Raw genomic sequence first — 27,585 nt, forward strand, 5'->3', positions numbered from 1 at the left:
ACCACCACGACTGGCTAATTTTTGTATTTTGAATACAGACGAGCTTTCACTATGTTGGTCAGGCTGGTCTCGAACTCCTGACCTCATGATTCACCCGTCTTGGCATCCCACAGTCCTGGGATTACAGGCGTGAGTCACCGCACCCAGCCCGAGACCCTGTCTCAAAAAAAACAGCCAACCCTCCCCGCCCCACCGTCACCAAAAAACAAAGACCAACCAAAAAGGATTCAATTAACTTCACTAACAAAGAAACATATTAAACAATGAGATACCATTTTTCACCTATCGAAATGGCCATATTTTAAAAAATATGTAACAGGCCCTGCTGGCAATGATGCAGGATAACAGACATTCTGGTATGGGGAATTGGTACAGCCTCTCAGATACAGTTTGCAATATGTTTCAAGAGCTTTAGAAGTTCTCAAACCCCTTGAGACAACAATTCCACTTCTGGAACTTACTTAAGGAAATAATCATGGATGTGAGCACAGATGGCACCATTTTTAATTGTGAAAAAAATGGAAATGTTCTAAATGTATAACAAGAGGAAAGCAGTTAAGTCATGGTATGCCCAGACAAGGGAATATTACGAAGCCATATGGTATAATGATGTGGAGTTTTTACTGACAGAAATGTTCCTGCAAATATTAATAGTAAAAAGTAAAATCCCAGGTGCTACACGGCTTAAAAACTAAGGACCCTATGTATGTTCTATGGCATGATACTCCTGATATATTAAGGGGAAAATGGCACTGAACACTGTACAGTATGCTGTCATGTGTGTAAACGAGAGAGGAAAGAACACATGCATGTATTTGCTTATGTATGCATAAAACAGCTCTGCAACAATATATAAATGTTTCTGGGAAGAGGAACTAGGTGGTTGGTGGAATAAAAAGGAAACATTTCACCGACTACTTGTTCTATTCTTTATCTATTTGAATCAATTCAAAATAAAATTTTTGAGTTAAAAAAATCCAAGTCTCAAAACAATTCATATGTTAGGGTATCCATTTGAGGGGGGCAAGGGCAGGTAGTTGAGTGGGGAGACAAGCAGCTGGGTAGAGGGCAAGCAAGAGTAACAGAAACGTGAGAAGGCAGGCAAGCAGGACACGTGTGACAGGAAGGGCAAGGCAGAGCAATGGAGACAGCAAGGGAGAGTCCAAGGCAGAGACGAACTCACTGGTCATTACCTCTGTGTAGTGGGATTAGATAAATTTGATTTTTCTTTTTGCTTAAGCAATATTTTTGCTAATTCCTCAACAACAAACAAGTATTAATTTTGCAAGGAGAAAATTTACTCAATAAAAATTATTTTCACATCAAGCTCTTATGCTATATCAATTTCCATGTATGGACTCACCATGTGGACTAGCAAAACTGGCCCCTGGTCCTATTGAGATTCCATGCGAGGATGGGGGAGGAGTTGGAACAAATGACGCTGGTGATGGGGCTCTCAAAGCCCCACTGGGGGAGCTGGCAGCATGCAGATTTCCTAATAAAGGAAAATAATTATAGATAATCTTGCAGGACACACTGTATGTCCTGTCCAAGGACTCCAAGTTAAAAATCTTCCTACAATCTAAAGAAACAAGTAGTAAAGCTCCCATATACATAACACAGAGAAAAACTGGCAAGATTTCATTATCGAAAGAGAGTGTTCAATTCTATGGACCCAAATTCTAGCTCTTATATTGACTGATTAAAAAAAAAATCCAGTGTACTTTTTATTCAGTTACGCACTCATTCATCAAGAAGGCCTGAATGCCGACTTCATGGCAAGCACTGTTCTAGGCATTGGGGATGCAGCAGTTAACAAAAGAGACAAAAATTCCTGCCCTCACAAAGCTTATACTCTAATAGAATGAGAAAGACAAGTATCTGTCAGGTAAGCACTATGGAAAAAAATACAGCAGGGTAAGGGGACAATATCGTGTAGTGAAGAAGGTGAAGACTGTTCTTTATATAAAGCAATCAGAAAAGACCTCTCTAAGGAAGGGGCATGTGAACTGAGATGTGAAGAAAGTGAAGGACAAGACATGAGGATACCCAGGGGATGAGCTATTCCAGCCAAACAGATGTGCAAATGTCCCAAAGGTGGAAGCAGTTATAAATAACAGGGAGGAAGCCAGTGTGGCAAGAACAGAGTGAACAAGCAGGGCAGTGGGAAGAGAGGACACCAGGGAGGCTGGAGGAAAAGGGGTGGATCCCAGATCACATGGGGACTTGTGGGCCACTCTAAGGACTTAGGGTTTACCCTGAATGAATGGGAATCCAATGCAGAGTTTGGAGCGGAAATCATGGACGAACTTCTGTCTCAGAAGGATCACTCTAGCTGCTGTGGGACAGACTACAGAGCAAGGGTAGGGGTAGGGACAGGAAAACCAGTTAGAAACGACTGCAATAATTCAGCTGAGAGAGGACGAGTAGCTTGGGTAAAGGTGGCAGACTATGGTAGTGAAAAGTGGTTGGATTCTGGGTAAATTCTGAAAATCAAGCTGACAGTATTTTGTAAATGACCAAATATGGGTATGAAAGAAAGGGACATCCAGCATGACTCAAAGAGCTTTGACCCAAGTCGCAGGAAGGAAGGGCCTGCCATTTACTGAGCTGGGGTGTCTGTGGGAAGAGGACCACTGGGGCAGTGAAGAGATCCGGAGTTTAGTTTCGGCCATGCTGAGTTTCAGGTGTCTACCAGACATTACATGGAAACGATGCAGAATAGGCAGCTAGAAAATACAATACTAAGGCCAGGACTAGAGACCAGCCTGGCCAACATGATGAAATCCTGTCTCTACCAAAAATACAAAAATTAGCCAGGCACAGCGGCACATGCCTGTAATCCCAGCTATTCAGGAGGCTGAGGCAGGAGAATCGCTTGAACCCGGGAGGTGGACGTTGCAGTGAGCTGAAATCGCGTCATTGCACTCTAGCCTGAGTGACAGAGCAAGACTATGTCTCAAAAAAAAAAAAAAAAAAAAAAAAAAAAAATAGGCTTAGGGAGAAACTGAGATTGGAGATATAAAAAACAGGGAAACGTTAACTTATTTAAAGCCACAGGACGAATTTCAATTTATGATTATGAAAGGGCAAACTATGGCTACCAAAACAATGAGTAAATGCAACATTTAAACACTTGCTACATTATCATAATTATCTTTAACATCAGCATGTTTTAAATTCTCTACTAGAGCAGTCCCCGCCTTATCCACAGGAGATGTTCCAAGACCCCCCAGTGGATGCTTGAAACCTCAGATAGTATTGAAACCTGTTTTTTTCCCTATATACACAGATGACAAAGTTTAATTTACAAATTAAGCATTGTAAGAAATTAACAATAACAGTAAAATAGAACACTCTTAGCAGTAGGTTGTAATAAAAGTTATGTGAATATGGTATCTCTCTGTCTCTAAATATCTTATTGTACTACACTTGCTCATTTTTGGTCTACAGTTCACCTCAGGCAACTAAAATCTCGGAGAGCAATAAGGTGGGGGGCTGTACTATGTGAGATAATTTCATATTTTTGTGTTCTGTAATACCTAAATCACTGCCTTACTTTCGATCAGTATGTTGATCAACTTGACTAACCTTTAAGTCAGGCGTCCCCAAACTACGGCCCGCGGGCCGCATGCAGCTCCCTGAGGCCATTTATCCGGCCCCCCGCCACACTTCAGGAAGGGGCACCTCTTTCATTGGTGGTCAGTGAGAGGAGCACAGTATGTGGCGGCCCTCCAACGGTCTGAGGGACAGTGAACTGGCCCCCTGTGTAAAAAGTTTGGGGACGCCTGCTTTAAGCGTTTATGTTTACTTATTTAGCTGTGTATCTGGACGAGTGACCTAACTTCTCCATGTCTCAGTTTTCCTTCATAAAATGGGAATAACAATAGGACCTACACCACAGGTTTGCTGTGAGGATTAAATGGATAAAGTGCTTAGAATAGAGCTTGGCACATAGTACTATATGCTTGTCTACTACTATAATTATTTCAAAATATTTTTCCCTTCCTACTATACAAAAACAATGTCGACTCATATCCTAAAGACACACTCCCATGGAGTTCTACAACCCTGTTTCTCCTGTTTCGCCTACTTCCTCCCTAGCTGCTGCTTCCCCACTCACTGACCACTGGTATTCCTAGGGGCTGACTCAACAACCCACTTGGGGTTCAATGACCCTAGACACAACAACAACAACTTCCAAGCCTTCATCTGTAGTCCAACCATCTCTGATGGGCCACAGGCTCATACAGCCAACTGCCTACTGAACATCTTGACTTAGGAATCTCTGGGAACTTGTAAAATCACCAGGTTCAGGAGAACTACTTGCTCCTTTCTCTGTGAAATCTGCCCATCCACCACTCTTGTCACTTTCAGTTGTACAAATTTAACCCAGACTAAAATCCAACAATGGCTTCCTATTTACCCATACAATAGAGGTCAAAATCTTGAACAGAGTTCTGTCTCTCCACACACCAGCCATTTGGAACAGTCTACCATCTTCTGGGAGTTCAGACTCCACACACCCTGCACAGTCTGCCTGCGAGATCTTCCTCGTCCATGTCCCTCCATCTGGGAAACTCTTACTCACCCTTCAAGTCTCAGCTTAAGCAGTGTCGAAAGGAGGGAGGCAAACAAGGCATCCCCAGGAAAGAAACAATCGAAACCCCCTTATCGAATGCTCTTTCAAAAGCCTAAGTGACCCTTTTTGTAACACTTACCATACTTGGCATTACAGATGAAGAGTGTTTATCTAGGAATCTAAGCAGAGGAAACACACCCCACTCCCTAAATAAAAGCGAATTTAAAGACTTTAAAAATGAGGATCTGTTTTTTTTTAAAACGACATCACTGAAGTAATGTGAAGAGTAATGTAAAGAGCAGTATGACTGTCTAAGTATGAGATGTGGTAGGGGTGGGATCTGCCAGGGTGTGAGTGCCTAGGCAGTGCGGGACGTCAAGCGGCCGAATTTGGGCAACAAGACAGATTACGATGGGCTGGTCAATGAGGCATTTGTCATGTGCCATGTCCCAGGCTAAACACTTTATATGAACTATTTCATTCAATTCTCACAACATCTCTATGGAAAAGGTTTTATATTATTCTCATTTTACAAATGGAATTAGCTACTGAATAAGTGATGTCATTATATCTCCCACCTGCAGGTTAACAGATTCTACCGGTCAATACAAATTTCTCATATACAGACACACATATACATATATAAAAGAACCTCTTAGGAGGCTGAGGCGGGAGAATTGCCTGAACCCAGGAGGCGGAGGTTGCGGTGAGCCGAGATCGCGCCATTGCACTCCAGCCTGGGTAACAAGAGCGAAACTCCATGTCAAAAAAAAAAAAAAAAAGAACCTCTTTTGCATTTTCTAAAGGAGGAAAGTATGCACTGCAAATTCTGCTTTTCACAGTGAGAACTTAAAAGCAGATGTATTTGTTGGGTTTATTACTTAAAAATCAGGATTCAATTTGGTTTTGTCCTGTTTTCTGATAAGCCTGAATGCCCTCAGTTAGTACAAAACTACTTTACTGCATTCTTTAGTTGATTGGACTGATATATTTACAGTAGATAAAAGGTTTTATTATGCATGCTTTTAAAAATCATTTAATTTCTCACATTTTTTATCCTATATTACATATCACATCTTTTATGCTAAAACTTTCTTTGAAAAACCCATCATTATGCTCTGGAAATATTACTAGGACCTAGTAGGCAAGGGTCATTCTCCCCAAGAAATCTGATGACCTATCTTCCTTGCTAGATGATAAGCTCAAGAGCAAGGCTGGTATCTGGTTCACTGCTGAATCACCAGCACCAGGCAGCAGTTGGCACAGACCAAGTGCTCAAGAGATACCACTGAATCATTCAATTAAAAGCAAACATTTGGCATTATCAAGCACTTTTACAGTGCACTTCATGGGGCTGCCAACAAAGCCATTATGTCTGGACAAGCAGGCTATGCACTGCCTAACTCTGGAGCTTGGGGGCAGGCCACCCTTCACCTATTCCATGGCTTAGTAAACTTTTTCTGTAAAGGGCTGTTGTGGTGGGAAAGCAGCCATAGACACTACATAGACAAGTGTGGCTTCATTCCAGTGAAACTTTATTTACAAAAACAAGTGGCAGGCAGGATTTGGCTCATAGCAGAGTCTGTCAACCTGTAACATAGACCATGTTGTGATTAGAACCCCCCTGGAGCTGTGCTGTGAGTGTGGCTCTGGGTGACACCTCCACTTAATGTAAGCCTTTTAACGTACTCCTGAGCCTGGACACAGACTTCACAAACCTTCCATAATAAATGAGTGACAACTATCTAGCCACAGACCAGAAAGGGAATTCTCTCTGAAGCCTGAGGCTAGATGCACAGTGCTTCTCAAAGTGGGGTGTGTGTGTGTGTTTTGGATTTGAAAGTTGAACATGACAAGAGAGTAAGTAGTATCTTACCTGGAGACTGTGTGTGCATCATAGAGGGAGACTGATTGACTGTGCTGTGATAAGATGTAGGGGGTGAAGTAAGAGGATAAGCGCCTGATGTTCCTGGCTGCTTTGGAAATGGCTGAAAAGAAAATTAAACGTTGGTAAAATGGCCAACTGCATGGAGCGTAAGAGTGTGGCATTCCCTAATTATAGCTACAGTGTTAACATTTACATACTTTGTTGGTTACCAAAGAGAAAACAGGAGGTATAAAAGTGTGCAAAGTAAATACACATCAACAACACAAGTCTTTATAAACCCTGACTTCCAAAATGTTTTAAAATAGCAACATCCTCATTTCTGATCTTGCAATGCTATTGCTTTCTATCTCACAAGATGTTTTTTTTGCTCATTTTATATCTAGCATATCACTGATTTATCTCTATCATTTATCTACCATTTCATTGATTCTAAGACATTTTTCCCCCACACTTCAACATCTCTAAGATCAGGGTATGTCTTTCCATTTATGGAATGTTAGTTTAACTGGCAGTGTTTTCTCTTTCTGAGCAGTAGATAAAAACTGGTGCATCTTTAGTATCAATGAAATATGGTAGTTCAGCCTGAGCTTTACTCATCTTTATCACTATCACAAGGTAGTTGTAACATTTTATACATTTTCTAGTGGCAAATAAGGGTTTCAGTTGTTCCTAATATCAAATGTTGGAAATAATTATCTATTTTTTTAAAGCCATTTTTGTAGGTGTGGAGTATTATCTCATTGTAGCTTTAATTTGTATTTCTGCAATGGCAAATGGTGTTTGAATACCTTTTCTGTGCTTACTGGCCACTTGGACATCCTAGTATGTGAAATGACTTGAATCTTTTACCTATTTTTAAAACCAGATTGTCTACTTTTTTTAAAATTGATTCTTTCTATGCTATCTTAAAGAAATTATAGCATTCAGGCTTTCTAACTCATAAGCTACAAAATCACACATTTGCCAGTACTGTTTTATCCAATAACGTAGAATGTACCTTTATGTTTGGAGACGTAAGCCACACTAACTTGTTAATTAAAACTATGATAGTCACAAACTTTTATATTTTTCTTCCTTTCCTTTCTCATGGACTAGCTTATGCATATAAAAGAAGAAAAGCTACCTGCTAACATCAAGTAAAATGTACCTGAATCCCTTTATGAACATTTTTTGCTCACAACCGTCTTATCAGGGAGATGAATAGTTTACAAATAGAAGTATAGCCCAGATATCTGATAAACACAAAAAAGCTGAAAACTGAAACTGCTCAATAAAAGACTCACTCTTTAGGAGGTATGTAAAGTCAAAGCCACCAACAGAAGACATTTAACCATGGCAGATGAATATTCTTTTAAAATAATTCTGACTTGGTATTGTCAAACTTTTTAACTTAAAAACAAAACAAATAAAAAAAAGCTCTACCTGTAGGTTGAATGCCAAGCAAGAAAAAGCAGAAAATTCCTCAAGTTTTCCCAAAGACAAATAATTCTGTTTCTAGAATATCCTAACCTTTTGCCAATCTACCCACTTCTAATCCTTCTGACTTAGCCTGTAACTGTTTTCCTAGTCAGAAATCTCATGTTCAGTATGAAATGCTACCGGGTGTACAGAGCTCTTAGCCAAATCAGAATATCTAATAAACTAGCACTGCAGGTGCTCACTGTGTCAAATTATGATTTTTTCAGTAACAAAAGCACTTTGGGAAGCTGAGGCAGGCGGATCACCTGAGATCGGGAGTTCGAGACCAGCCTGACCAACATGGAGAAACCCTGTCTCTTAATAAAAATACAAAATTAGCCGGGCATGGTGGCGCATGCCTGTAGTCCCAGCTACTCGGGAGGCTGAGGCAGGAGACTCTCTTGAACCCGGGAGGCAGAAGTTGTGGTGAGCCGAGATCGCACCATTGCACTCCAGCCTGGGCAACGAGAGCGAAACTCCGTCTCAAAAATAAATAAATAAATAAAATAAAATAATTATAGAGGGGCCAACGAACAATTTATTTTGGGAGAGGAAGAGAGTAATGGACCACATTCTCCCTCCATTCCCTCTATAACACTGGCCCTGCTACAGCCATGGTCATCAGCAGCCCATCTCAGTTACATCTTTCCCCCAAAGGATGTGGCTGATCCCCTGCTCCATCGAAAATGCAATGAAGTCGCTTCCACAAGAAAAAAGCTGGTCTGGTATCTGCTGAGCCAAGGTACTTTTCTTCCATGGTGGCCCAGCATCTTTAGAGGGCTAGTATCTCATCTGAGTCAATGTCTGTCACAAGAGCCCCGTGCCTTGGCTACATAGAGACATTGGCATAGACCTTTACTGAGCTTCCCTGTTCCAAATGAAGGCCAAGATGGGAAACAGTGAGAAGACGAGTAACCCTAAATAGCTGCCAGGAATAATACACCTTCCACAAAACTCTCCTTCTAGTAAGAACCTAGTACTTTTTCAAAGATGTAAGCACTGGGAAGTTGTAGTCACTAAGTAGTCAGATCAGAAGCTAAGCAATAAAATAAGCTAAGAGGACTCTCTGCACAGTGCTGGTTTCAAGCAATGCTATTCATGAAAGTTTCTGGGTGAAAAGCAGTGAGCTATTTTGTGAAACAAAACTAAAGGCTGTACCAAAGAGCCTTGCCTACAGGGTGTGTGCTCATATACAACTAAAAATGGAGCCACTGAAGACTCCAGCCCAGAGTCTACAGCCCCAATGGGTATTTCCCAGTCTAGGGAGTCACACAGGACTGTTAAAGGGCTAAACGATCACTGTTCACCTTCTATTTCAGGAGGCTCAGTGAGAGAACAATGGCTGGCCTGGGGCCTGTTCAACTCTCAGACATGTAAAGGTGACAGGACAGAACTGAAAGCTCTTATGTTTCTATAATGTGGCTTTTATCCAAATGGTCTGAGGACAGAACCCTGGAAATTTGTCCACCTGTTCTCTGTAGGAGTCTCCGCTGAACATCACTAGACATTTGGTCCACTGTGTTCTACTTTAACAGCATCTGTCTTTCAAGACCAGGTGAGGAAACTCTCTCAAAGACCTCGGATCCTGCAGATGATATTTCCACCCATGGAATCATATAACATCATTTTAAGTGCATGAATGATCTGAGATTAATGCTGTTTCTAACAGTATTCATTTCCTGTCACTGGAAGTCTCCTCCTTACCTCCTTCTGCAACTCTTTATTTCATAAGGATTTCTTGGGCATCTCAGGCCCACCAATGACCTCCTTGTCTTTCAATGAAGCCCTGACGCCTGTAGAACCTGTGAAGTTACAGAAATGTGGTACCATTTAGAATTTTGGCTAGATTTTACCTGTTGCTGGGGTGGTGGCTGGAGCTGCGATATTAAAGAATCCATCATATCTCCTCCTATGGGAGAAGGGGGATTATCGTCCTCATTTACAGACCTTCTTCGAGCATCCTGATTGCTGTCCACAAACATATTCAGGAACGTCTACGGATAGAAACAGGTTACATTTAGATTATTTTGCCTAACATTATTAGTAAAATATTTTAAATTATTTAGAATATTTCAACAGAAACATAGTATGCTGATCCTTGAAAACCATTAGTAGGATAACCTAGAATAAATTTTGTTAATTTTGAAGGAGGAAACTGAGGAAAACAGTTAACAAAAACAGAATCTAAGAAAAAAGTCATATCAACTAAGAAATATTGTTTGAGCAAAAAGTTGAAGAAAAAAGTGCATCCTGGCACCTCTTACCACCAGATTACATATTTTCTTACTAACTTCTAATCCAGAAATGGGGGTAAAAAATGAAAAAAATATTGGCCATAGCTTCAATGACTTGGAAAATATACCAGCTAGTGAGCACTCTCACTTCTTAAACTAGAAAATATGAAAGGAAAATTGAGTAACAATCTAATTTTTTCTTTTTTATATTATATGATTTAATCTTGAATCATTAAGAGTAGGACAGCCTTGTTTTACATATTGTCAAAACTGAGTAAGGTTACCAGAGCTTGTGTTTCAAACACAGATTCTCTTTAACATTCCTCACATCCCCAGTATTCAAGTGTGTGTGTATGTGTGTGTATCATAAGCTTATCAGAATCACTAGAGAGCTATTAAAAGTCCACAGTGGGCTGAGCATGGTGACTCATGCCTATAATCTCAGCACTTTGGGAGGCCGAGGTGGGAAGATCCCTTGCAAGACCAATCTGGGCAACAATGGCAAAACCTCATCTCTATAAAAAATACAACATCAGCCAGGAATGGTGGTGCACACCTGTGGATCCAGCTACCAGGGAGGATGAGATAGGAAGACTGTTTGAGCCCGGGAAGTTGAGGCTGCAGTGAGCTGTGATCCCACCACTGCACTCCAGCCTGGGCGACAGAGCAAGACCCTGTCTCAAAAAAAAAAAGTCCACAGTCTACTTTTAATTAAAGATGATGGGCCCACAACACACATTGCATTCTCTCCCCACTAAAACTACTGGAAAAAATTTTTTGAAGCAATAAGTAACAAAGACAAAAAAAATAGAAGAGAAAAAATAGCAATATATCCTGGAGGCTGCAAAGCAGATGGCTAAGTAGCAACTAGAATGACCCAATGTGAGAAAGTTGTATCCTAAGTAAACTGTGGGAAAAGCCAAGAAGCAAGCTATTTCCATCCAGATCCCCAAGACACTTTGGAATGGGCAGTATCAGGCACTAATATGGTTTGGCTCTGTGTCCCCACCCAAATCTCATCTTGAATTTTAACCCAAATTGTAATCTCCACGTGTTGAGAGAGGGACCAATTGATTGGATTATGGGGACAGTTCCCCTCATGATGTTCTCGTGATAGTGAGTTCTCATGAGCTCTGATGGTTTTATAAGAAGTCTCCTCTGCTCTCGTGCCTCTTGCCTGCCACCATATAAGACATGCTTGCTTCCCTTTACCTTCCACCATGATTGTAAATTTCCTGAGGTCTCCTAGCCATGCTTACTGTTAAGCCTGTGAAACTGTGAGTCAATTAAACCTCTTTCCTTTATAAATTATCCAGGCTCGGGTAATATCTTTATAGCAATGTGAAAATAGACTAATATGGGTACCTTTGGAAGTGGGGATAAAAGTTGGACTAACAACAGAAGGACTAAGTGAAAGTCTAAGAGACGCTTAGACCCTCCCAGACCCTCTGCTACTCTCATTTAGCTCGTTTGATCTCTTCCACCCTGGAGGAGGATCTCTGACTTGGGGGACACCAAAGATCAACTGAGAGGACTACCATATAAAAAAATGGGGATCAAAGTCTATATAAAGTTGAGAATACTCGTATTCTCATTTGACTTTCCCGAAATTGAGAGCCAGATGCATACCATCTATGCAGAAGATTTGGATACTCTTCTCTTGGTACTCACACCAGCCTAACAAAAAGACCTAAAGCTACTGATATTGGAAGTTTCCCAAAGAAATGCCCTAAGGAGATCATCCTGCAATGAAGACCACAGTCAATAAGTCTTACTTTTAAATAAGAGCAGACAGTTAAGAATCACTTAACATTTGAGGAAAGACACTAACATAAAAGAGATCAATACCACACCCCCACCCGACAAAAGCAAGGTGAATAGAGATTATATAAGATAAAAAGAAGAAAAAGTAATGTCGCCATATAATAGAATGTTTAAAATAAACGTTTAGAAACAAGAAAGACCTTCTGAAAAAATGTTTAAAGGATGGCCAAAATAAAACGTTGGTAGAAATGAAAATTAGAGGGATTAGAGGAAAAAGTGAGGTATCTCCCAGAAACAAAGAGACAAAAAAACCAGAAGAGACAAGAAAATTGGAGGATAAGTCCACAATGCCTAGCATCAGAACATTAGGAGTACCTGACCGAGCTACCACAGAAAACAACAGAGATGAATCAATAAATACTGTAAGATTTCCCAAAGCAAAAGGATGTAAGTTTTCAGACTGAAAGAGCCCACTCAAGTCACATAATGTTTAAGAATTAAAACAGCATTACACATCTCAATAATCACAATGGAAGCTAGGAGGCAATGAAGCAGTATCTTCAAACTTTACAGAAAATGACTGCAACCTAGAATTCTATTTCTAGCCACTTCAGTTAGATGAGGGTAAACTAAAGATGCTTTCAGACGTACAAGATCTCAAATTAACTCCCCACCCTCTATGTACCTTATCCCAATAATCAAAACAATGAAGTAAACCAAGAGAAAAAAACCAAGGGGCCTGCAACACAAGGCATGAAATGTGCAACATAAAAGAGAGCTAAAGGAGTCTCCCCGTTCATCCTTTTGCAGATACCTAAGCCAACACTGTGTAAAAGGCCCAGACTGCTATCAGTCCAAATTAGAGCAGGTTGGAGGCCTATTGAAGAGATTTCTTCAAGATGAAATCAGTAAGGCATCTGATATGTCTGAACATACCAAAAGGAGTTACATAAGTAGGAGATAGTTTAAGGTTAATTAGCAATAGGTACAGAGAAAGCAAAACCAAAAAAAAAAAAAAGACCCAATTAATAATTACCAATAAAATACAATGTTGAGCAAGACAGGAAAAATAATCATAGTAAGCTTGGTTACAGCAGTGCTTACATATTCATAACAGTGCAAACACTGAAAAATGATCTAATCAAAATTGCTACCTAACCATGTTACAAAGATAGGAGGAAAGACAAATGTGTTTATGTACTGAGTGCAGCCTGGAAGGGGGAAGGCACATATAAAGAAGAATTTAATAAGAATTAAAGCATGGGCAACACAACAAAACCCCATCTCTACAAAAAAAACATAAAAGTTATCTGGGTGTGGCCGGCCGGGCGCGGTGGCTCAAGCCTGTAATCCCAGCACTTTGGGAGGCCGAGGCGGGTGGATCACGAGGTCAAGAGATCGAGACCATCCTGGTCAACATGGTGAAACCCCGTCTCTACTAAAAATACAAAAAAAATTAGCTGGGCATGGTGGTGTGTGCCTGTAATCCCAGCTACTCAGGAGGCTGAGGCAGGAGAATTGCCTGAGCCCAGGAGGCGGAAGTTGCAGTGAGCCGAGATCGCGCCATTGCACTCCAGCCTGGGTAACAAGAGCGAAACTCCGTCTCAAAAAAAAAAAAAAAAAAAAAAAAAAAAAATTATCTGGGTGTGGTCCCAGCTACTGGGGAAACTGAGGTGGGAGGATGGGTTGAGGCTGCAGTGAGCCATGATCATATCACTGCACTCCAGTCTGAAGGACAGAACAAAACTTTGTCTCCAAAACAAAACAAAACAAAAAAAAGAATATTAATCTTCCATTATGAGAATCAGACAATGCCATCAACCAAAAAGTAAACAAATGGCAATGTGGGCATTCTAGTTAGAGATAAAGATATAAATACCAAGAGAATCAGCTATATAAGAATTCAAAACAGGGCATCTGGGGAGCAAGAAAATGACAAGAGTAGGTTGCCGGAGACTATTTTTCAAATCAAGCCTTTTCAATTTATTTGATTCTAAACTATAAATACATACAACTGAGCTATCACATCAGTTAACCACTCTGACAGTTGTGGTCCACGATCTTACATTTTTAAAAAGCATCAGGAGCCAGGCACGATGGCTCAAGCCTGTAATCCCAGCACTTTGGGAGGCCGAGGCAGGCGGATCACGAGGTCAAGAGATCGAGACCATCCTGGTCCACATGGTGAAACCCCATCTCTACTACAAATACAAAAAATTAGCTGGGCATGGTGGCGCGTGCTTGTAATCCGAGCTACTCAGGAGGCTGAGGCAGGAGAATTGCCTGAACCCATGAGGTGGAGGTTGCGGTGAGCCGAGATTGCGCCATTGCACTCCAGCCTGGGTAACAAGAGCGAAACTCCGTCTCAAAAAAAAAAAAAAAAGCATCAGGCCAGGCACAGGGTCTCACGCCTGTAATCCTAGCACTTTGGGAGGCTGAGGCAGGTGGATCACCTGAGGTCAGGAGTTCGAGACCAGCCTGGCCCACATGATGAAACCCTATCTCTACTAAAAATATAAAAATTAGCCAGGCATGGTGGCAGATGCCTATAATCTCAGCTACTGAGGAGGCTGAGGCACGAGTGAGCCAAAATCATGCTGTTGCACTCCAGCCTGGGTGACACGGTGACACTCTGTCTCAAAAATAAATAAATAAATAAATAAGCATCACAGTAGAATCAGTAACCAAACCTTTTTAAAAATCAATGATAAAAACTACTTTTAAAGTTCCCTAAAGTTCAAAGAGCAAATATAACTCTTTTTAGTATCTTTACCCTACTGATCAAAAGGTATGAATATAAAGAAAAGGACTTTTAATCATCTCACACACATAAGCACGGCACTTTATCAGAAGTACCAGCACCTTCAGAATGAAATTGCAGAGATGATGAATTAACATTGCTACTTGTTAAATTTAAACAGGAATTTGTTGCTTTTCCCCATTATTTCCCCCTCAAAGAAATTATTTTAGAGATGATTTTTATGTTTACTCATGTTATAACACTAAAGTCTATTACCTTTAGTCCTGGTGCAGGATAAAAACCTTCAACTAATTTGCTGTTATCAAAAAGACTATAGGCACCATCCCGTATTGCCACAACACCTCGACTCCGGCAGTATATATCAATGCAATACATGTTCCTGAAGGCCAGTCTGATGTGGGTGGACGACTGTGGCAGAATGGAGAAGCACTGGTATGCAGTGTTGGTTCTCTGGGTCAAGCCCAACATTGGCACAGTGGGGAGTTTGTTGATGGCATTTAATGGAGCCTGAGTATCAAACAGTACCTATAAGGAACAAAAACACAGTGAGAGGAGCCAGTTTCTGTACAGATGTTAAAACGTCAGAATTTTCAGTATATAACTGTCACAAATGAGACAACATCCTTCTAGCACATTCTATAAAACTTCCCCTTGAAGAGAATGCGAACTAGATCACTGAGTCCACATTGAATCAAAAAAGATTCTCAAAAAAGTGTTCAAGATAAAAAAGACAAAAGTTATCAGCCTTAGTCATTAAAGACAAGTTAAGTCCCCACGATCTTTTGAAGAGTTTTGCCTGAGACAGTAAGTGCTGGGGGTTTTTTTTTCTTTGTTTTTTGAGAAAGGGTCTCACTCTGACACCCAGACTGGACCGCACTGGCACAATCATGGCTCACTGCAGCCCTGACCTCCCCAGGCTCAGGTGATCCTCTCACTTCAGCCTTCCAAGTAGCCGGGTCTACAGGCATGCATCACCACACCTGGCTAATTTTTGTATTTTTGTAGAGACAGGGTGTTACCACATTGCTCAAGCTGGTCTTGAATTCCTGAGCACAAGCAACCCTTCTGCCTCGGCCTCCCAAAGTGTTAGGATTATAGGTGTGAGCCACCATACCTGGCATACTAAGTCTTAGTTTTAGACAGAAAATAAACTTCATTACCTGTAATAACTGAACCACATTTGGTGTTTTGTTGAACATTTCTTGAAGCTGATGGAGAATGGTATTGTGACAGTTACTGCAACCTGAGTTTGGGCCAACAGTTCCCAAAGAAATATGGAATTTCTGATGGATTGAATTCCATTGGATACTAATCTAAAGCAAAAACATCACATGTTTCAGAAACTGAGAAAGTAACAGATTCAAGTAGGAGAAAAAAATGTTAAAAGTAAGGCAAAATGCCAAAAATCTAAATGAGGTTTTTTTTTAAACAAGCAATAAAATAAGACTGGATTCGAACTCCAGATGTGCTATTAATATGGAACAATACACTTCCTGACCAGTGTTAGCCCTCTTTTACTAAATAAAACAGAAAGGCATTAAAATAACTTTCTTTACTAAACTTTATTTGAAAACTATCATTAGTGTTTCTTTTCGTTTTTCTCTTGAACTGAAGAAGAGTCACACTCTTGGTACCACCAACTAAAAAGCACTGTCATAAAGGGGAAGGAAGCCACTCCGAACACAGATACACTTGGTTAATAGATTTTAAAACACTCAAGTAACCTGACATTACTTGATGCAGAAGTCTAGAGAGAAGCCTGCTGGCTGTATTTTTATACTACATTTCTAGGACTTTACATATGAGGTGGGGAAAAAATAAAGAACTATAGATTACAGGAAATACTTCAAGATTAAAATAAGATGAAACAATGTTAACATTCATGTGACCAAAAGCAAAACCATACCACATTGTTATAACCACTCATACATAATTTTCCTTATAATAATCACATTGCCAAGCAAATTTGGAATCAGTGAAGAAATACAAATACCAACAGTATATTACCTTGTCCAAAATGCTTCAAGATCACATACCCCATCACAGAGTATTATTTTTCTTATCAATTTAAGAAGTTAAGCATTGTAGTATACTATATTTATAGCCACGAAACATTTAAAATTTACCATTTTATCCCTTTTACTTGAGCTCTTACTTATATTAAGGTAATTTTCATGTTTTTTGAAATCTTGATTTTTAAAATATTCATAAGACAGGAAGTTCAGCATTTTAATTAATAGACTTACTGAGCTTCCCTTGGTGGTTCCATAACACAGGATAAGTTTTCGGTAATTATAAACTCGAACTTCTGAGAAAATATTTAGATGAGCAGGTATGTCTAAACAGAAGAAAATAAAAAGAAGATTAATATTATACATGCAAAATTTTAAAATACAAATTTGATTAAGAGGGCATTTTGGCAATATTATATGCCAAGACAGGTCTCTAGTTAAGTAATTTAGTTAAAAAAAAAAAAAAAAAGCAACAGCATAAATAGGTAATATGCTTCCATTTCTACAAAAGTGGGCAAGGGCAGGTGAGACATACTGAAGCATCTGGCATAGCGGTGGGAGGGTTCCAATTCCAACTCTACCACTCACTAGCTATGGGACTTTATGCAAAGTTCTTAGTCTCTGCAACTTGTTTTATTCTGTAAAATGAGGAATAATACCCACCTCATAATTGTGATTGTGAAGATTAAATGAGTTAACACATACAGTTTATTATATCGTATGGCACACAGTAAATAGGCACTATTATTACGAGACAGTATACCTGTGTGTATAATTTCTGCAAACAAAAGAAAGTTAACAGTGGTTGTGTTTAGGGAAAGGAAACTGAAGTCTGAAGTGAAAGGAACACTTAAGTTTTATTAGATATAATTTTGATTTTTTTTGTCTTTAACACTGTATATGTTTTACTTCTTTGGTTAAAAAAAGGGGGAGGGGTGGGCTTTTCTTCTTATTTAAAAAGGAGATTATTACATGTACCTGGTAGAGAACGTGCAAATTCCAACACACACTCATATAATCGTGCAATACTATTCCAGTCATTAAGAAACATTTCAACCACTTTTCTACCACCAACAGGCTCAGACAACAGATTTTCATATGTCAGGTAAACGTGCCGGGATGGTCCTGTAAGATTAAGAGAATATTAATAGTAATCGATACTTTAAAAATCCAGAAATCTGCAAAGACAAAATGTATGAAACATCTCACCTTGCTCCCTAGTAGAAGTGCCATTAAGCGGGCAATTCGCAAACACTAACTCTGCTACCCACGTGCGGTTATTTCTACCTTGTAATCGGAAAGTGCAATCGAGAAGAGAGCGGTCCAGAGCCTTTTGGGTTTCCTCAGTTATACCCTTACAGGGAGGAATTCTGGTGATAAAACACAGCATATGAAGTATACTTTACATAGACAAAGCACAATGTACACAATGACAGGCAGGGTATGACATCAGAGCTTCAGTTCAAACTCCACATATAGATACCTTCTGCAAACAGTTCACAGTAATCAATAGTACTTAATCCATTTCCATTCACATCAATATGGATGAGAACTCTCATTTTAGTGATGTTTGTCTTTATTCATAATTTTGTTCTTTAAAAAAGACTACAATTCTACAGAATGAAAATTAAGAATACTGGTTTTCTACAAATATATCTAGAAGATCTTCAAGGAAAAGCTAACCAGAACAAACCCTTATAAAACCACTCTTTGAAGACGGGATAATACTGTACAAAGAATAAGGGCCTTGGAGTCAGAGACCTTCATTCTAACTCTGACTCAGCCACATTTAGTGTCTCTGAATTTCCCAACTATAAAACAGAGATGAAGAATTACTTTATGTGTCATTGACAAAGAAAATGAAAGTGCTTATGTGGCTGACATAGCAGGTATTCGTATGTTTTGGTTTTTTAAGAGATGGAGTCTTGCTGTGTTGCCCAGGCTGGCCTTGAACTCCTGAGCGATCCTCCCACCTCAGCTTCCCGAGTAGCTGGAATTACAGGTGCACACCAAGCCTGGCCCCATGTATGTTAATTCTCCCTTGCAGTGAAACGAAATCTTGTTCACTGACTGAATAACCACGATAAAATTCCAGGTTCGTTATCCCCACTTTGCTACCACCTCCTCTAGAGGCAACTCCTCCTCTAGAGGCAACTCCTATTTTGATAAGAGTTTTACATGTATTAACTCATTTAATATACATATTGTCACACATATGTCACATATACAAGAAGAATGTAGTAGCCTAATATCTTAAAATACCTACCTATCCATTTTCCTTCTACAGCTTTACAAACTATCTCATTGGTCATAAAACATTATGAGGTAATATATTTTAGCTATTAATGAGTTGTTTCAGTAATAAGAGGAAATAATGAGATATTATTTAATTATACGTAACCTTTAACTCATACAGAAGGTGGTTAATTCTCAGATTTGGTATAATGAATATCTATATTGAGGCAAAAAGACTAACAAATATAATTGAAATTGTGGAATCTTGGTTCAGACCCTTTAATTCAGAATATAACACCTAGAACAGTTTCTGAGTCTTGACAATACTGGCATTTGGGGCTGGAAAATCCTTTGTTGCGGGGTGAGGGGCTGTCTTGTGCAGCCCTGGCCTCTACTTACTACTAAGTGCCAGCAGCACTTCCAAGTCCCTCTTCTCAGTTAATGATAATCAAAACATCTGCAGACATTGCTAGAAGTCCCCTGCAGGGCAAAACAGCCCTGAAGTTGAGAACCACTGACCTAGAATAAACAACTTAAGAGAGCAAAAAATAGATTGCATGTGGTAATTTAAACTTCTATCACAGCTCCTCTTTGATACACAGCTTTTGAAGTTTTTCAAAAGTTAATCTTTCACACTACATACTTTTTATCACTACCAGAACGATTTTTTGCAACTATATTCTGGGTAGTTATTACAGAAATTGCATACACTACCTATCTGTTCCTCAACTCGACAGGTATACGGAGGACTTGTCTAACCTTACCCCTCACAACACAGCCCTTCTCACAGGAATTATAAAGTAGCCAATTCAGATAGATTTTTAAATCTCAAGTTTGAAAATATAAATGCAGTACATTATCTTCCTTTCAAATAAAGCAGTTTTTTAATAAAATCTATCTAGTTAGAAAAGGACATGTGTTCAAGTGAGAACTAACATCAGTGTAAGCCTCCTTTCAAATTAAGTTCTTAGGGACAGTGGAACGCTGAAAGTGCATTGTGTATCACTTTAACTGTGATGCAGATACAGTAAGCTCTACCTCAAGGAACCCATATAATAGTTACTTGCTTTTAAGGTTATGAATGAAACAGAATGAATAAAAATAAACTGTAACTTTAATCTTCTCAGCATGATCATGTGAGGGGAAAACAAAAACAACCCAAAGCCAGGTTCCTCAAAAGGAAATCTGACAAAATAGTTACAAACTTAAAATACTGCAAAATGCTATTATAGTAGCCAAAAACTAAGAACCCATGAAGGTGTTTTCTGGACAATGAATTAACCTATCTGAAAACTTCTACCAATTCAAAAATTTCTGATTTACACAGCTGCTCCTAACCAATTTTCCTCCCGTACTTCTCAGTACTAAGCAAATTGAGGAACCAGGCTATGGTCTTTTACGGTCTGGCAGATGTGTGTCAGCTTTGTTGTGAGGGGTTTTACAAACATCATTAACCTCACCATAGCCCTGCAGTGCAAAAGCAGGGAGAACACTGAAAGTGCTAGCAAAAGCAGCATGAGTGTGCCTAAAAGGGAAGTGAAGAGCTTTTTATAGAGATTGCACACTTGCACGAAGGACAAGCTGAACCACAAAATTTGCAAAAAAAAAAAAAAAAAAAAAAAAAATTGCTGTGCCTGTGCATTATCAGCATAAGCTACAGGAAGCAAAGAAACACAAGGGAGGAAATGAAAAACCCTTGTGGGTATGGCCGGAGGACCTTTATGACTGAGCATGACTGTAACATGAGTTCAACAAGAAGGTGGGAGGTTTGCTGAAGAGCTCTAAACTAGGCACCATGAGCATGCTGCTCTCTCAAAACTTGTGTCCCAAGCCTCATTTGGGTTATAGGATCAAGGCTCTTGAATTTGCACAAGGCAGCAGGTCCATGAACCATGGCAATCGAAGTTTACTGTGATACATTTGATACTCTGATTGCAGAGATGCATCAAGGAGGCCTGCTCAACAAATTTTCAAGGAGATAAAGCAGAACAAGAACATAATGTATTTTTGGCAAAGAGAAGGAAAGTGTGCCAAGTGTAAAGCTTCTAAGTATCAACTCATATTCATATTCATATTTAATATTAATATATCCAGGACTAAAAGCTTACAAGAGTTTCTAAAGATTAAACGCATAAGTCCAATTCCATACTAATTAGGTCTATACAGAATTCTAACAAAATCATGTTGAGACATCTATTATTTACTTTTTCCTTCTTCACTTCTATACCGTACCCCAATAATGGACAACACTTACTGGAGAAACAGACATCTTTAACGTATCCATTTATGTATCTTTTCCTTTACATTTTAAAATACAGAAAACAAAAGCCAGGGTTAAAAACTTTAAAACTGTTATAAAACGAAGCTAAAAAGTATGAAGTACTTCCTTCCTAGGTAGAAGTTTTATGCATTTTCTTGAGTTCAAGAAGTAAAGGAGACTGAATTTCTCTAGAAAAAATGCCGAGAACAAGATATTTTTAAAATCTCGCAAACCATGAAAAATACAACAGAATAGAATGCAAATGTTAATGAACATTATCAACTTATCTAGATGCCAAGAAGAGTAAAAAGAAATAAATAACGTATATTTGAGGCAAAGCAATTCTAAACCAAACGCAATTGAAAACATTGCATTTTCCTACTGATTTCCACTATAAGACTAGTTCTCTCTCCTGAAAACTTTTTTTTTTTTTTTTTTGAGACAGAGTTTCGCTCTTGTTACCCAGGCTGGAGTGCAATGGCACGATCTCGGCTCAACGCAGCCTCCGCCTCCTGGGTTCAGGCAATTCTCCTGCCTCAGCCTCCTGAGTAGCTGGGATTACAGGCATGCGCCACCATGCCCAGCTAATTTTTTTGTATTTTGAGTAGAGACGGGGTTTCACCATGTTGACCAGGATGGTCTCGATCTCTTGACCTCATGATCCACCCGCCTCGTCCTCCCAAAGTGCTGGGATTACAGGCTTGAGCCACCGCGCCCGGCCCTCTCCTGAAAACTTTTTTATAGAAATGGTGTTAAGATAGCCAGGATGAGGAACTATTTTAGTTCTTCAATTCCGTAGTATCTAAAGTGAGCACTAATGACTACACATGAGTTATGTGACACTATTTGATAGCTGTACCCACCTTCCACAGAAACAGATTCCTATATAACAAATGGTAAAGCCTCATTTCTCAAATTGCAGAGCTGCTATATCTTGGCAGACAGAGGAATTCGATAAATAAACATTGCTTATATAATTTATATCATTAAGCAATATCTGAGAAACAATAAAGTGTACACCTCCTTTGCAAAGGAACCTATTTCCTGGACAAAAAAGGTTGATCTCTTATATGGTACTCTGGCTTTGCAAGTCCATACTGGGTCATTTTATAAAGCACATGTATCACATTAGCTTTACTTCTAAGCATCCTTTGGCTTCTCGTCCTTTGTCCATTTAGAACAAAGCCCTCTGCCCATCTCCTTTTGTATACTCTTTCCTGGTGATCTAATTTACTACCCCATCTCAATTACTATTACTATGGTGATGACTTTATCTACTTCTCCTTCCCAGATCTGTTACCTGAGCTTGAGACACATCTCTGCCTGCCCAAAGGGTGTTCAGTCACCTTACACTTAGCAAAGTCTGTTCAAACTCACATCTTTGGTGTCCCTTATCTCAGAAAACAGTGCCACCATCCATTATTTGCCCAAGATAAAACCAAGAATCATCTTTACCACTTTGCCATCTTTCTTCCCTTCAATACCAGTCTAATCATAACTTGGGACTTTTTCTCTCCTAAGTCCTTGTGGGATGTACCCTGCTCTGAGCTACCAACAACTCTAGTGTGAACCATTTCACCAACTGGTTTCATTACTTTAGTCACGTTCCCCTTCAATTTATTCTCCATATTCCTATCAGGTTGGGCTTTCAAAAACACCTATCTATCTAATGATGTCAGTTTTAGTTTAAAATCACCTGAATAGCTTCTTAGTGCCATTAGGATAAAGCCTAAATTGTTGAAGGACACTTAAACAGGCCTAAAGGATCTGATCCCTGCCTGCTTACATTTCCAGCCTCATTTCTCCTGTCTCCGGCCATGCCGAACTCCTTTCAGCACAAAAACGCAGAGCTCTCCCTTCCCTCCAAGCCTTCACATTAGCAGTTAACCCTCTGGTTAGGACCTCTCACTCCCTCTGCCCCACCTTCCTCTGACTAATTCTCACCTCTCCTTCAGTCGATGCACAACTGGTACTTCCTCAGGGATACCCTTCCTGACTTCTGAACTAGCCCATATTCCTCTGCTTTATGAACCCACAGCATTCTGAGCAGATGTCAGAATTCAAGCCTGACACACAGTCACACTCAATATATATCTGCTGAATGAATCAAAGAAATGCAGAGAAAAGACATCCAAAAACATCAAGTGAGGCTGGGCGTGGTGGCTCATGCCTATAATCCCAGCACTTTGGGAGGCCAAAGAGGGTAGATCACTTGAGGCCATATCACTTGAGGCCAGGAGTTTGAGACCAGCCTGGGCAACATGGTGAAACCTTGTCTCTTTGTGTAAAAATACATAAAAACTAGCCGGGCATAGTGGTGCACACCCGTAGTCCCAGCTACTCAGGAGGCTGAGGCACGAGAATTGCTTGAACCTAGAAGGCAGAGGTTGGGAGGTTGCAGTGAGCCAAGATCATGCCACTGCACTCCAGCCAACCTGAGCAATAGAATGAGACTGTCCAAAAAAAACAAAAAACAAAACAAAACAAAAAACCACAAATGATGCTGGATTGCCACTCCATAGATTAAAGGGAATCCTCCCCCAGACCCTAATAACTCTATGCAGAAATCCACAACACCCACAGGTTCTGAACACTATTTTATGTTGTCTCATGGAAAAGAAGCAGCTTTCAGAGTATGACTGCAACATGTGGCACCAAGTGAGACATATGACAGGGGCTTACTTTAATAAGCGAATTGCATGACTGAAGCCATCACCTTCGACTTGCACTCCTTGATGTGGAATCTCCAGATTGGACAACTAGAAATAGAAAAATAGAATGATATCAGACCACCAATTTTACCAAAACGACTACCATTTCTAAGTACTATGGTCTCTATTCTGTGGCACCTGTTCTAGGGCCATACTTTCCCCAAGTTACAACACATTAGGCCTGAGTATTATCCCCATCATTAGATTTCTGGGAAATGACACAAAGTCCAGTGGAACTCAAAGCTGCCCCGGCACATCTATCTAGTTTAAGAAACACCTCCACGAGTGGCAAATGTTCAAAATTCAGGAAATCAATCTAATTTTTGCAGTGAGCCAAAAGTAATCTAGAACCAATTTTAGTAGTTCCAAAAGAGGCAACTACAAAATAAGAACGGTTTTCTTGTGTAATTCTACTCTGTTTGTTTAAAACAATGTTTGAGTCACTGTCATAGCTTATTTCTAAATAATATTTTTTAGTTCATAAATTTTCTGAAATATATTCTTAACAATTAAACTACTTCCGGGCTGGGCATGATGGCTCATGCCTGTGGCCTCATCACTTTGGGAGGCCAAGGTGGGCAGATCTCCTGAGGTCTGGGAGTTTGAGACCAGCCTGACAAACATGAAGAAAACCCATCTCTACCAAAAATACAAAATTAGCCGGAGGTGGTGGTGCGTGCCTGTAATCCTAGCTACTTGGGAGGCTGAGGCAGGAGAATTGCTTGAACCAGGGAGGCAGAGGTTGTGGAAAGCTGAGATCACGCCATTGCACTCTAGCCTGGGTAACGAGAGTGAAACTGCATCTCAAAAAAATAAACATAGCTGGGCGTGATGGCTCACGCCTGTAATCCCAGCACTCTGGGAGGCTGAGGTGGGTGGATCACCTGAGGTCAGGAGTTTGAGACCAGCCTGGCCAACATGGAGAAACCCCATCTCTAAAATAAAAAATAAAAATAAATAAGCTACTTCCTAAGTGAAACCCAAGAAAAGATTTCCAATTTGTCCATTTACCCAATGACATCTCTTTCCCAATTAAAGGATTCAGAAAGCAAATTAAAAAGATTAATGTAGAGATAGTCCCTGAAACCTTTTCCATGGGACTGCAAATAATTATGGTATGCCAGAAAGTCATCTGATCTAAAGAAACGCTTGCCTTTGGCAGACATTCCCAGGTCTTACATGACAGACTATTTATTTATATCTACCATGTTCTGGAAAGGATTTAAGGAAGTTCCAAGTATTTCAATGAGCCCTCTTCTTTGGGCCTGGGAAAAAGAAAGTTTTAGAAAAATAGCTGGTGACCAAATAGGAGGTAGGGGTTCAGATTCAAAAGGAAATGAAGTGTGGGCCAGCTCAAAAACGTTGCTGCTATTCTATCAATCAGATATATAAACATCCAGCCAGGCGCAGTGGCTCACACCTGTAATCCTAGCACTTTGGGAGGCCTAGGCGGTCAGATCACCTGAGGTCAGGAGTTTAAGATGAGCCTAGCCAACATGGTGAAACCCCATGTCTACTAATCATACAAAAATTAGCCAGGCGTGGTGGTGCACGCCTGTAATCCAAGCTACTTGAGAGGCTGTGGCAGGGGAATTGCTTGATCCCAGGAGGCGGAGGTTGCAGTGAGCTGAGTCTCACCATTGCATTCCAGCCTGGGCAACAGGAGTGAAACTCCATCCCCCTCCCCCCGCCAAAAAAAAACAGATAGAAACATCCCTTGTAAAATTCGATTTAGTTTTACTCACATCTCAGCCTAAACTACTTTAAGCAGAAAACATACTTGCTTTTATCTTTAACATAGCTAGAATGTTCACTGAGAATAAAAAGTAGGTAAGTTTTTAAGAGCTTAACTGAGTTCAACAGAGCACTGCAGAATGTTCATCTGTGTCCCCTACGTGCAGCAGGTATAGGAATACAGAGAAGGTGGACACAGAGGACATATGTCTACAGTCATTAACCTATGTAGGCCTACAAAGACACACATTTTTGCAAATTCTGGCCTGTGGGTAGAGGAAGAGAGGATATAAACACATTGCTTTGCCCCAGCACCATATATCCATCTTCCCTTCCCACTGCAAAGGTAGTAACTGAATGGCTTTCATATAATAAAGCCAAATAACACAATAAAAGAGTCCAAGAATACAGTCAGGTACATAGGAAACATGGACACACTCCACAGTTTAGGAGCTAAGGCCAGTATCCAGATAAGAGGACAGTCTTCAAGCTCACAGTTCTAGGAGCTGGGTCATCAAGGACATGAGTATTTATTTTAGGTGCCTGTTTCTGGGCTTGGGTTTCTCTCTGGGCTCTTTTCAATTTCACACCTTATCCTCTGCCTGCAGATCCCAAAGACCTGTAAATCAGGGGTTGGCAAACACAGCTCATGAGCCAAGCCCAGGCCATGGCCTGTTTTGTCTGTTTGTTTGTTTGTTTTGTTTTTTCTCACTCTGTTGCCCAGGCTGGAGTACAGTGGCATGATCTCGGCTCACTGCAACCTCTGCCTGTCAGGTTCAAGCAATTCTCCTGCCTCAGCCTCCTGGGTAGCTGGGATTACAGGTGCCTGCCACCATGCCCAACTAATTTTTATATTTTTAGTAGAGATGGGGTTTCACCATGTTGGTCTCGAATTCCAGACCTCAGGTGATGTGCCTGCCTCAGCCTCCCAAAGTGCTAGGAGGACAGGCATGAGCCACCATGCCCAGCCCACTGCCTGTTTTTGGAAACCAAGTTGTATCGTAAGACAGTCATGCTCATTTGTTTAAATATCAGCTCTGGCTGGTTCACACTACAACAGCAGATTTGAGTAGCTATAACAGAGAGCACCTGACCCACAAAGTCTAAAATATTTACTATTTGGCTCTTTATAGAAAAAGTTTGTCAATCCCTGTTCTAAAGCATAAAAGCTATTTTCAACAAATTTTCCCAAGGCCATCACCATCAGTCCAACTGAAAAAGTCCTTTTCCACCTTTCCAGGTCTCTCCTTCATTCACAATAACTTACAGAGGAGGGGATTCTTACAAAACATAAAACTTTAGGCCGGGCACAGTGGCTCACACCTGTAATCCCAGCACTTTGGGAGGCTGAGGTGGGTGGATCACCTGAGGTCAGGAGTTCGAGACTAGTCTGACCAATATGATGAAACCTCGTCTCGGGGTGGGGGTGCAAAAAAAAAAAAAAAACAACTTTATACTACAGAAATAACTGGGGTTTTAGTGTAACACTTTTGAGGGGCTACCCATCCTTGGCCAAACCCCTTTTGGGAAACACAAAAAATACAGGTTATTTTACCTCCCTTTCATGTTTTAAGAGGATTATACTGGATATCACAACTTTGTATTCTTGAAAGACACTAATTCTGCATAAATCTATTGCTTCTCCCATGTGACAAAAGTAAAAATTTAATTTACTATTCTTTCTGATCTGCTTCTTAGAAAGGATCCCAGTTTTACTAGTGCTTAAACAATATACATGGCTTTACCAACTCAAAAATAAGCCACCCGATTATCAACTAACCGTCTCTAATAGGCTTAAACGACGCTCCTACCAAGAGGTATGAAAGTAAAATGTTGATTCTTAAAAACTGTCCACTTGTTTTTCTTTCATTTTTTAAATTTCTTTTTTTAATAGAGATGAGGTCTTGCTATGTTGCCCAGGCTGGTCTTGAACTCCTGAGCTCAAT

General features: G+C 40.1%; 1 protein-coding gene across 3 annotated transcripts in view; it reads right to left on the minus strand.

The window, feature by feature from the left end:
• The window catches only part of MED14 (mediator complex subunit 14), a 91,147-nt gene that overhangs the window by 17,076 nt on the left and 46,486 nt on the right, over window positions 1–27,585 (minus strand). For 2 of the 3 annotated variants that reach the window (XM_039475385.2, XM_039475383.2), the window contains exons 16-24: window positions 23,877–23,953; window positions 17,909–18,069; window positions 17,678–17,824; window positions 16,934–17,025; window positions 15,848–16,000; window positions 14,943–15,212; window positions 9,782–9,922; window positions 6,459–6,570; window positions 1,364–1,495 (exon numbers count right to left, since the gene is read on the minus strand). In XM_039475385.2, the coding sequence (XP_039331319.1) occupies window positions 1,364–1,495; window positions 6,459–6,570; window positions 9,782–9,922; window positions 14,943–15,212; window positions 15,848–16,000; window positions 16,934–17,025; window positions 17,678–17,824; window positions 17,909–18,069; window positions 23,877–23,953 (1,285 nt within the window). The remainder of the gene's footprint in view (window positions 1–1,363; window positions 1,496–6,458; window positions 6,571–9,781; window positions 9,923–14,942; window positions 15,213–15,847; window positions 16,001–16,933; window positions 17,026–17,677; window positions 17,825–17,908; window positions 18,070–23,876; window positions 23,954–27,585) is intronic. The other variant, XM_039475384.2, reaches the window with a different exon arrangement.

This window comes from Saimiri boliviensis, chromosome X (assembly GCF_048565385.1).
Source record: "Saimiri boliviensis isolate mSaiBol1 chromosome X, mSaiBol1.pri, whole genome shotgun sequence".
NCBI lineage: Eukaryota > Metazoa > Chordata > Mammalia > Primates > Cebidae > Saimiri > Saimiri boliviensis.